Source organism: Ornithorhynchus anatinus, chromosome X1 (genome assembly GCF_004115215.2).
Source record: "Ornithorhynchus anatinus isolate Pmale09 chromosome X1, mOrnAna1.pri.v4, whole genome shotgun sequence".
In the NCBI taxonomy this organism is placed as follows: Eukaryota; Metazoa; Chordata; class Mammalia; order Monotremata; family Ornithorhynchidae; genus Ornithorhynchus; species Ornithorhynchus anatinus.
In genome coordinates this window covers 105,190,498-105,202,286 of record NC_041749.1, presented here as the reverse complement: position 1 = coordinate 105,202,286, position 11,789 = coordinate 105,190,498, and the positions used below count along the sequence as shown (strand labels likewise).

At 45.3% G+C, this 11,789-nt stretch overlaps 2 protein-coding genes across 2 annotated transcripts; one reads left to right on the top strand and one right to left on the bottom strand.

The window, feature by feature from the left end:
- The first annotated feature begins 3,908 nt into the window (after positions 1–3,908).
- On the top strand, positions 3,909–4,856 carry LOC100085111 (olfactory receptor 7A10). The gene has a single exon (XM_001515450.3). It carries the CDS (start codon positions 3,909–3,911, stop codon positions 4,854–4,856), a length of 948 nt encoding a protein of 315 aa, XP_001515500.3.
- A 5,555-nt stretch (positions 4,857–10,411) lies between these two features.
- LOC100086216 (olfactory receptor 7C2) lies at positions 10,412–11,380 on the bottom strand. Its single transcript, XM_039910277.1, has one exon. The coding sequence runs from the start codon at positions 11,372–11,374 to the stop codon at positions 10,412–10,414; it is 963 nt and encodes a 320-aa protein (XP_039766211.1). The 5' UTR covers positions 11,375–11,380.
- Positions 11,381–11,789: the final 409 nt, after the last annotated feature.

The following is an 11,789-nucleotide window of genomic DNA, read 5'->3' as shown; positions in this document are numbered from 1 at the left end:
GGCAAGTTCAGGGGAGCCATGCTTGTCATAAGTATAATATAGCATCTCATCTCCATATTTTTGACTGATGTAGAGACACCAGCACAGGCATCTGACAGAGATGAGCATTGCATTCAGATTTTTAGTACTCAATAGCACCTGGACTGAATCTGTTTACCTCAAGGCAGGTTTACCATAGCAAATCCTGACCCAGGTGCATTGACAATGTCTGGTCTTTACGGTACCATACTGAGATGACAAAGTGGACATGCAGTTTGGATGCCCAATTCATGTTGGTGCCCAGAATGATCCATGACAGCTAAGGTAAATTGCCCCCCACAAAATTCTGGTTGCTCTAATCCCCCCATACCTAAAAAAAGTGGTAATTTTAGGCCATCTACTCACTAGTTATTGGAGCAGTACTCAACTGCAGGTCATTTAGTTCAAACAGTCCAGATGCCCTGGGAGGTTCCAGGTGGGTAAATAAGTCTTAACGTAGTTCATGGGAATCCTACAAAGAGAGTTCTATTGAGCCTGAGAGATCTCCCATCAATTATCTTACCCAGGACTGGCAGGTAAGTAAGATAAAATTAATCCATTTACTCTAGAAATCCCCAAAGCTCCAGACCTTCAGTTTCAAGGTTCACCACCAGTTGGATCCTACTTACCTGTCTACTCTCTTGCTCCCACTCCATCCCAGCTCAGGCTCTTCACTGCTCCCAAGAAAACCTACTGACCATCTCTCACTTTTGACTCTCCTGCCCTGACCCACTGCTCAGGCCTATATTTCCCTCCCCGACACCCCAGCTTTTCCAAAGTACATCCCTCGGCTCCTTCAAAGTTCTCCTCAAAAATTACCTCCTCCAGGAGTCATTCACTGATTGGTCTTCCCCTTCTTTCTGGTCATGCCATCCCCTGTGCAACCTCAACACTCATGTTGATTTATTTTATTCATTTGTCTATTTTTATATATATGTGTATATATGTATATATATGTATATGTACTTAAAGGTTTCAATTGTACTCTCTCAAGTGCCTAATAATAATGTTGGTATTTGTTAAGCACTTACTATGTGCAGAGCACTGTTCTAAGTGCTGGGGTAGATACAGGGTAATCAGGTTGTCCCACGTGAGGCTCACAGTCTTCATCCCCATTTTACAGATGAGGTCACTGAGGCCAGAGAAGTTAAGTGACTGGCCCACAGTCACACAGCTGCCGAGTGCCATTAATTGATTGATTGATTATGTATATCTATTCTCTCACTCTTAGCTATATTTAAGTTATGCTTAAGTCTTTGATTGGCCCACAGAATCCATTCAATTACAATAATAATAATTGGGGTATTTATTAATCACTTACTATGTGTCAAGCACTGTATTTAGCTCTATGGAAACCTATACTATTTGTGCCTTTCTCTGAGACCAGGTCCAGTCCTCCACTATTCATTTATTAGCTAGACAAGTGGTCACCCAGGCATGAGATTGCATCAGTATCACCAGCATTGACCGAGCATCAACTATGGGCAAAACATTTGTACTGGGCACTTGGGAGCCATACAAAAGAAGTCAGCAATTCAGTCCCAACTCTCAAAGTGCAGGCACCTTAATGGAGGCCTCAGTAGATATAAATTGACAATTATACTATGGTTAAGAGAGAGAACAGATATGAATAAGAGATTCAAATGAATAAATAAATCTTTGAGGAAATTAATTGGTAATACCTCCTGGAGGAGATCACTTTGTAGCAGGACTGTGAGGGATCTGAGACGGAATCTAACTCTCTGTGTAATCTAACGAGAGGAACTGAGTAGTGGTCAGAGAGAGGAAAAAAGCTGAAAGAAGGGATCCCAGGGAGAGAGAGTCAGACAGGAGAAAGATTAGGGGAGAGTAGATAAAGAGGAGAATTGGGAGGGAGCAGGTTCTGCTGATAATGACAACCCAAGAGCTGGCCCTTCCTCTTTGATATGAGGGTTCAGTTCTCCCTGATGGATTACCACCTCCTTCCTCTCAAGACCTTAAGGGAGCAGAATGCCTAGGATGAGATCCTTGTGAGCAGAATTGCCTGGGCCAGATCCAAAACTGTCCTCAAAAAATTTCCATTGTCAATCCATTTCTCTCCATATCGATTAGTAACTCCAGAATAATTGATTTCAAGGCTCTCCATTCAATCACTCAATCAATCAGTGGTATTGATTGAGCACTTACTGTGTCCAGAGCACCATACTAAGTGCTTAGGAGAATGTAAAACAACAGAGTTGGTAGAGACATTCCCTGCCCACAAGGAGCTTACAGTGACAGATATAATTCTAAATAAATAAAGAATGGCTTGGTACATAAATGCTGTTGGGTTGGTAGGGTGAATATCGAGTGCCCAAAGGGTACAGATCCAAGTGCACAGGTGAGGCAGAAGGGAGAGGGAGTAGCAGAAATGCAGGCTTAAAAGGAGAAGGAGTTGTGACCATAACAAGGCTTTGAAGGTAGGGAGAGTGGAGATCTGGCATGTATGGAGGAGGAGGGCATTCCAGGCCAGAGGGAGGAAGTGGGCAAGGCGTGGACAGTAAAAGAGGCGAGATCAAGGAAGAGTGAATAGGTTGGCACTAGAGGAGCAAAGAGTGCGGGCTGGGTTGTAGTAGGAAATAAGTGAGGTAAGGTAGGAGGAGATGAACTGATTAAATGCTTAATTAAACGGGAAGAGTATCTGTTTGATCCGGAGGTGGATGGGCAACTATTGGAGGTTCTTGAGGTGTGGGGAGATGTGGACTGAATTTTTTTTAAGGAAAATGATCTGGGCAACAGAGTGAAGTATGGACTGTAGTGGAGAGAGAGAGGAGGCAGGGAGGTCAGCAGGGAGGTAGATGCAGTCAGGGCACCCAATCTAGCGACTGGGGGCAGCATCAGGGAAGAGGGAGTTGAGACTGTCCATAAAACTCCTGGAGAAGCGACAGGTGTACGGATCAGGGGCTGCCCCACAGGCAACTGAAGGTGAGATGGATGGAGGAAGGGTGGGCAGAAAATAGAATTTTAGAATACCTAAATTATGCTCTTCTTCCTTTTTTGATTATTTAGAAATTAATTTTTTAAAGGCATTTGTTAAGCGCTTACTATGTGCCAGGCTGGGGTAGATATAAGCTAATTGGATTGGGACACAGCCCTTGACCCACATGGGGCATACAGTCTTAATCCCCATTTTACAGATGAGGCAACTGAGGCACAGAGAAGTGAAGTGACTTGCCCAAGGCCACACTGCAGGTAAGTGGCAGAGCCGGGATTAGAACGGAGGTCCTTCTGACTCTCAGGCCCGTGCTCTTTACACTAGGCCATGCTGCTTCCCCAGTAGAAAACCACCGTCCTTTTGATTATGTCCTTCTTCATATCTCTCTTGGGTCCCTTTCTCCGGAGCTGACCCTCATGGCAGGAACATGGGGGAACGGAGTCTCTGGCATGTAGTTTCCTCACCGGGGACACTTGGGGTCACCAGGCTGGCATCACATTGTGTCACATGACTGTCAGATGTCAATCACAGGGGATGCTGTGCCTTGTTGGGTCGTAGTTCAACCCCTTCTACTAGGGAATGGTAGATTTATCTGTAATCCAACCAAATGCCTCAGTCAATTTATGCACCTGTTGTGGACCCGTGGGTGGATATGACCTCTTTCAGCAGTTTGAATAGTAATGGGAGCAAGGAGATGGAACAATATATGGAATCAAGGGGGGTGCTTTTTTAACTTGAGCACGTTTGAGGTCCACCTCAATTACACTCAATCATGCAGCAGCCAGGCAAGGGATATGTCCAAGTTCAAGGCCCTGAGGATTGACTCATCCTTATCCCATCAAAACCCCACTAGGGGAATGACTGGCCCAAACAAAGATGTAATTGTTCCACCATCCCATTCCCCTGCCTCGTCTCTCCCAGCAGATCCTCTGGTACCATGGAGAGGGGAAATCAAACCAGCATCTCAGAATTCCTCCTCCTGGGACTGTCTGACCGGGCGGAGCAGCGGCAGCTCCTCTTTGTGCTGTTTCTCTGGATGTACCTGCTCGGGGTCCTGGGGAGCCTGCTCATCATCCTGGCCATCGGCTCCAACCTGCACCTGCACACCCCCATGTACTTCTTCCTCACTAACCTCTCCCTGGCCGACGTCTTTTTCCTGTCTACCACAGTCCCCAAGATGCTGGCCAACATCCAGACCCACAACAAATCCATAACCTACCCTGGCTGCCTGGCACAAGTATACTTTTTTATCTTCTTTGGAGGTCTGGATATGTTCCTCCTAACCGGGATGGCTTATGATCGCTACGTGGCCATATGCCACCCTCTCCACTACACCACCATCATGAGCCCACGACTCTGTGCCCTGATGGTTTCCGGGTCCTGGAGTGTCAGTAGCCTTGAGGCCTTACTCAACACACTGTTGATGCTTCACTTATCCTTTTGTGCAGACAACAAAATCCTTCATTACTTCTGTGAACTGAACCAGATCCTAAAGCTATCCTGCACTGACACCGTCATTAATGATGTGTTACTGTACATACTGATCGTGGTACTTGGTGTGGGTCCCCTCGCAGGCCTCCTTTTCTCTTATGTCCATATCATTTCAACTATTTTAAAAATATCCTCTGCTGGGGGAAGATGGAAAGCTTTCTCCACTTGTGGCTCTCACCTGACTGTGGTCTCTCTGTTCTATGGCAGTGCCCTCGGGGTCTACCTCAGCCCCATGTCTACCCAAGTATCCCGGAAAGGCTCGATAGCATCTGTCGTGTACACGGTGGTCACCCCTATGCTGAACCCTTTCATCTACAGCCTGAGGAACAAGGACATGAAACGAGGCCTGAGGAATGTGTTCTGCAGGAAAAACCTTTTTTTGCAGATGTCGTGATCCCTTTCTACTGGATCCTTGGAGGAGACAGCAGGGGTTGGTGGGCCAACCTAGAATGAACCTTTCTGGCCCTTTCTGGGGAGTCTGAGCTGAGAGAATATTGTTTTTGTCCCAAGTTAGTCCTGAACACTTGGTATGGTATGGTTTGGGAGGACACCCCACATGTTAAGTCTCCAGCCTCTGTGAAAAACAGAAGCCCTTGCTCTGACCCACTTCGCCAACCCTGGCCCTAGACTTTCCTCAGCCCGTGCCAGCTCTGAGGGTGCCAGGGGCCACAGGGGCAGGGGTGGAGCGAGGCTGAAAGGTGCATATAGGCTGGTGTTATGGTCTCTGTAGTCGGTGGCTTCTGACCGGTGGTGCCGTGGCTCCATGTGTTGCCTTTAGCCCAGGAGTGGACAGAAAGCAACTCCTTGGGCTCTCCGAAGACACGGGCTACTGCTCTGGGACCCTTCCAGCCCTCTCCCCTCCCCTCCTAATCCTCCTCTGGGACATGGCCTTTTATGAGGGTATCAGGAGGAGGCCATGGGTAACAGGAGCCTCTGGATTTTCCCAGTGGCCTTGCCACCCATGGGGTTGGCACATGGTGAGGAGAGAACTGGTTGGGCCCAGTGCCTGGAGCTCCCATGGAATCCTTCCAGGCTGCGTTCTGGTCAGTGGGGCCATCATTCCCATGGGAATGCATTGCCCCAGGAATGTAGACTCTCTCTTCTCTGCCCTGAACATGTCCAAGGACTGCAGGGACCCCTGTGCAAAGAGTGGGGAGACTACTGGGTGTCACCACCTGGGTCCAGAGCTTAGAGCGCTCCCAACTACCAGCCACCTGCAGATATGGGGTGCTCTCAACTCTGCATACAACTTCCAGTCTCCAATCCAATGCTCCTGTCTGACATGTCCATCCCTTCCCCCTCATCAGTCCACACCCTGAAGCTCCTTCAAAACTCTCCTTAAAAGCCACCTTCTCTGGGAAAAATCCTAGAACTGACCCAACCCTGCTCTGGACAGTCACATCACTCCAGCACCTTCCTGAGACATGTACACATTTCTGCAGCATTTACACTTCTTATTCTAGTTAGTCTTTCCCGAGTGCCTATTACAAGACTTTACTCTTAGAATCTATATGTTCTACTGTCATTGTAAAAGCTCTGAGGCTTGACCCATTAAAATGTTATGGTATATTGTTTTTCTGTTGATTTTTAACAATGTTATATTTAGTTACTGGATTATATGAAGCATATTGCTATAGACCAGCATGGTGGTGGTTTAGATGGAGATGAAGGACCATATTCTGGAGATGTAAAGAAAAAAATTGACATGATTCTTTAGACTGCAAGCTCGTTTTGGGAAGGGAATATGTCTACCAACTCAGTTGTATTGTACTCTTCCAAGTACTTAGTACAGTGCTCTGCACCCAATATGCATTCAGTAAATACCACTGAATGATTTGTTAATAGACAATATATGGGTTGAAAGAGAGAGAGGAGTTAGGATAATGCTAAGGTTAGAGGTTTGAGAGATGGGCAGGTGATAAGAAGAAGAGTATATGGACCCCAACCTTATAATGGGGGAGTAAGAACTGGCCTAGTGAATCAGAGATGCAAGTGACCATATTACTCTGTGTATTGCTGATGACACAGTCTCCCTTGAGGAATGATAGATGAGTCTCGATCCTAAGAATTTAGGTTGGAGAAGCTGTGCAGGGGAATAGGTTCTAGTGCTATGGATCTGTGCAGCATCGATCCCACCCTTTTGTCCCTACTGATAGTGTCCCCACTGGGAGGCATGCAGGAGCACAGCACATTGCCAAAACATGTGTGATCTTTGCCCGTGTTAGCCAGCTACAGGCAGAACCGGAACTAGAAATTAGGTCTCTTGATTCCCAGAGCACTGGGCTATTGTACATTATATAGTCCACTCATTATATACATTATATATATATATATATATATATATATATATATATATATATATATATATATATTATGTATGAGGGATAGATAGATCCTCAGCTAGGCCAAAGTGTAGAGCTTTCTTCATCTGTGGCTCTCACTTAGCTGTGGTCTCTTTTCTTTGGCAGTGTACACATATATATATATATACACACACACCATTTTTACCTCCACATCTAACAAAAACTCCTTACCATTGGCTTGAAAGCCCTCAATCACCTTGATCTCTCCTACCTCACCTCGCTACTCTCCTACTACAACCCAGCCCGCACACTTTACTCCTCTAATACCAATCTATTCACTGTACCTCTATCTCATCTATCTCACCGCCAACCCCTTGCTCAGATCCTGTCTCTGGCCTGGAATTCCCTCCCCCTTCATATCTGACAGACCATCACACTCCCCACCTTCAAAGCCTTATTCAAAGCACATCAAAATCACAAAAAAAACATGGCCTAGTAGAAAATGCATGGGCCTGAGAATCAGAGGGCATGGGTTCTAATATTGGCTCTACCGTTTGTCGGCTGTGAGACTTTGGGAGAGTCACTTTACTTCTCTGGGCCTCAGCTACCTCATTTGTAAAATGAGGATTAAGACTATGAACTCCAAGTGAGACACAGACTGTGCCCAACCAGATTATCTTGTCTCTACCCCAGAGCTTCGTACAGTGTCCAGAACACAGAAAGTACTTAATCTGGGATAGATTGGCTCAGTGGAAAGAGCACGGGCTTGGGAGTTGGAGGTTGTGGGTTCTAATTGTGGCTCCGCCACTTGTCAGCTGTGTGACTTTGGGCAAGTCACTTAACTTCTCAGCACCTCAGTTACTTCATCTGTAAAATGGGGATTAAGACTGTAAACCTCACGTGGGATAACCTGATTACCCTGTATCTATCCCAGTGCTTAGAACAGTGCTATGCATTTAGTAAGTGCTTAACAAATATCAACATTAATGCCATTAAAAAAATGAGCAAACAAAAAAATCTACTCCAAGAGGCCCTCCCCAACTTAGTCCTCATTTCCCCTACTCTTCCCTTCTGCATCACCCTGGCTCTTGGATTTGGATTCACTCCATCCTCAGCCGTATTACACTTACATACATATCCATAATTTATAGTATTGTCTGTCTCCCCCTCTAGACTGTGAGTTCCTTGTGGGCAGGGAATGTATTTACCAACTCAATTATACTGTAGTCTCCCAAGCACTTAGTAGAGTGCTCTGCACACAGTAAGTGTTCAATAAATATGACTGAGTGATTGATACCATTTCTCTTTTGTTTCTTTGTCTCATGTTCCTTATGAAGCTTTTATTCAAAATTAAAAAAAAACTCCTTTCTTGAAAGTAGTATCTCATGCTGGTCTGTCCTTGGCATTTGACTCCCAGTTTTCTGCTGGGATGCAACATTGTCTTAGGCTTTGTTTAACCAGGTCCTCTGCTCTCTTTGCTTTCAGTTTCCTAATTTCAGCTCTCCATGCAGTAGTTGTTTGGGAATCCTGCCATCATTCATCCTCCTCCCACATCCCACTCAGTATTGATGAATTGAGGTAAGCATAACTTAAATTCTAGGAAAGTGGCTATGCTGAAGATATTAAGCATTCATTCATTCATTCATTCAATCGTATTCATTGAGCGCTTACTATGTGCAGAGCACTGTACTAAGCGCTTGGAATGTACAATTTGGCAATAGACAAAGACAATCCCTGCCCAACAACAGATGAGTGCCAAGCACTGTACTGAGTGCTGGGGTAGCTATGAAATAATCAGGTCAGACACAGACCCTGTCCCACACGGGACTCACAGTCTAAGGAGGAGAGAGAATGTTCCAGAATTTCATTGTCTGTGATCCTGTCTAGCCATTTGATGTTGACTGTACCTACCAGCGCCCAAAGAACAAGCTTTGCGCATCATTAAAAATCTTGAATTAGTTGTAGAGTGCCATGGAGAATGCCATGCCTTATCATTTTCCAGAGTATTTATTGAGCAACTACGGTGGGAAGTACCTAATTCCAGTCACATGAGACATGTTAAAAAGAAGAGTAAGACGTGATCTCTGCCCTCAAAGTGTTTGTAATCTAATGGCGGAGATAAGAAAACATCAATTGACGAATATCTAAGAGTTAAGACCTGACAAGTATAGATTAAAAAACAAACACAGGTGGATAAATCAATGAATTATAAAATACTCTAGACTGTAAGATCATTATGGGCAGGTTTTGTGTCTACCAACTCTGTTATATTGTACTCTCCCAAGCACTTTATACACTGCTCTGCAAACAGTAAGTACTCAATAAATACAATTGATTGGAATAAAGAGATACTTCCCCAAGAGTGTTGAAATGGATGAGGGAATGGCATGACTGGATAGCAGTGGCTGGGGGTGGAGGGGGATAAATCAGGAATCAATCAGGCATAGTATTATTATTATACTAATAATGGCATTTGAGGCACAGAGAAGATAAGTGAGTTGCCCAAGGTCACAGACCAGACAAGTGGCGGAACCGGGAGTAGAACCCAGGACCTCCAAATTCTCAGGCCCATGCTCTTTCCACCAGGTCATGCCATTTCTCTAATAATAATGATATTTGTTAAGTGCTTACTATGTGCCAAGCACTGTACTAAGCCCTGGGGTAGATACAAGATAATCAGGTCCTTAATAAGGTTCACAGTGTAAGTAGGAGGGAGAACAAGTATTAAATCCCCATTTTGCAGGTGAGGGAACTGAGGCACAGATCAGTTAAGTGACTTGCCCAAGGTCACACAGCAGGGGTGTTGCAGAGCCAGGATTAGAACCCAGATCCTCTGACTCCCAGGGCTGTGCTGTTTTCATAAGGCCACACCATTTCCTTATGAGATACTTTGCAGAATAAGCAAAGCACTTTTAGACCACAAATTAGCTTAAAAAATTCCAAGATTCGTAATAGCAGTCAGTCACCAACAAGACCTTCAAAGTCTTACTGTCAGTCACAAGCAAAGACTTTTATCTGCAGTAGAGTTGAACACTGTCATGGGTTTTCTTATCTTTTCAGCAAATTGTCCATGATTCACAGTTGAATAAACTAGGGATTGTAGGTCAGGCATGAGTCTTTCAATCAGTTCTGCACTCATGTGTAGGCTCCCAAGTTTAATAATGTCATTTTCGAATCAGACCAATGGATATGTGTGTGCTTGTATGAGAGTGTGAATATGATGAGAGAGAGAAAGATAGTAAAAAAGAGAGGGAGCACCCCAATCCTAATTATAATGAATTTATCCATACATAATCATCTTTCTTAAGGTTAAATTAATTTTGACAGAATGATAATAATGGTAATAATTGTTTTGGTATTTAAGTGCTTACTCTGCGCCAAGCACTGTACCAATCGCTGTGGTAGATACAAAATAATCAGGGTGGATGCAGTCCAAGTAGGAGGGAGAATAGTATTGAATTCCCATTTTACATAAGAGAAAACTGAGGACCAGAGAGTTTCAGTGACTTGCCCAAGATTACACACAGCAGGCAAGTGACAGAGCCAGGATTAGACCCCAAATCCCCCAACTCCCAAGCCAGTGTTCTTTCCACTAGACCATGCTGCGGAAAAGCTTAGGTTAACTCCCAGGTTATTCCAGCACATCCTACTCCCTTCCAGGGCCCAGTCTTTTCAGGAGGCGAGCTTGCCTGCTGAACAGATTTCTCAAAGCTCCTTTCATGTCTTTGTTCCTCAGGCTGTAGATGAAGGGGTTCAGCACAGGGGTGACCACTGTGTACATCACGGATGCTATTGAGTCCTTCTGGGATGCATGGGTAGACGTGGAACTGAAATAGACCCCAAGACCAGTGCCGTAGAACAGAGAGACCACGGACAGGTGAGAGCCACAGGTGGAGAAAGCTTTATACCTTCCCCTGGTAGATGGGATTGTCAATATGGTAAAGACAATACGAGTATAAGAGAACAGGAGGCCTGTGAGGGGACCTATTCCAAGTGCCATTATCAGTGCATATAACAAAACAACATTGATGTGGGTGTCCGTACAGGAAAGTTTTAGAACCTGGTTAATTTCACAGAAGAAGTGAAGGATTTCATTATTTTTGCAGAAGGATAAGCGAAGCACCAGTAATGTATGTATTAAGGCATCAAGGCCACTGAGTAACCAAGACCCAATAACCATCAGGGCACAGAGTCGTGGGTTCATGACCGTGGTATAATGGAGGGGGCGACATATGGCCATGTAGCGGTCATAAGCCATCCCTGTGAGGAGGAAATTGTCCATTACTCCAAACAGATTAAAAAAGTACCCTTGAGCCAGGCAGCCCGCGTAGGAAATGGATTTATCCTGGGTCTGGACATTGGCCAGCATCTTGGGGACCGTGGTGGACAAGAAACAGACGTCAGCCAGGGAGAGGTTGATGAGGAAGAAGTACATGGGGGTGTGCAGGTGCGGGTCAGAGCCAATGGCCAGGACGATGAGCAGGCTCCCCAGGACCCCGAGCAGGTACATCCAGAGGAACAGCACGAAGAGGAGCTGCCGCTGCTCCGCCCGGTCTGACAGTCCCAGGAGGAGGAATTCTGAGACACTGGTTTGGTTTCCCTTCTCCATTAGGCCGGAGGATCTGCTGGGGAAGACGTGGCAGGGGAAGGAAAAGGTGGAGCAATCACATCACGGTAAGAATCATTGTAGGCTTTGCGCAATGGTTACCGATTCATCTTCAAATCTGGCAGAAACTTCTATTGACACTCTGTATTATCACAAGAAGTCACTTCAGTGCTCTTCACATATTAAGTGCTCAAAAAATGAATTGATCAACTGCTTAGCACTCTATCATCCTTCTCTTCATTACCTATCCACTCTCTTCTCCCACTAAACCCCAGCTCACACTCTCCATTCCTTCAAAGTTCACCTTCTTACTGTGCTTAGTGCTTGTTTCTCCCACCTCAGATCCCTGGCTCATGCCCTTCCTCTTGCTTGGAACTTCTTTGTCCTTCAAATCCTCCAGACCACAGCTCTCCCCATC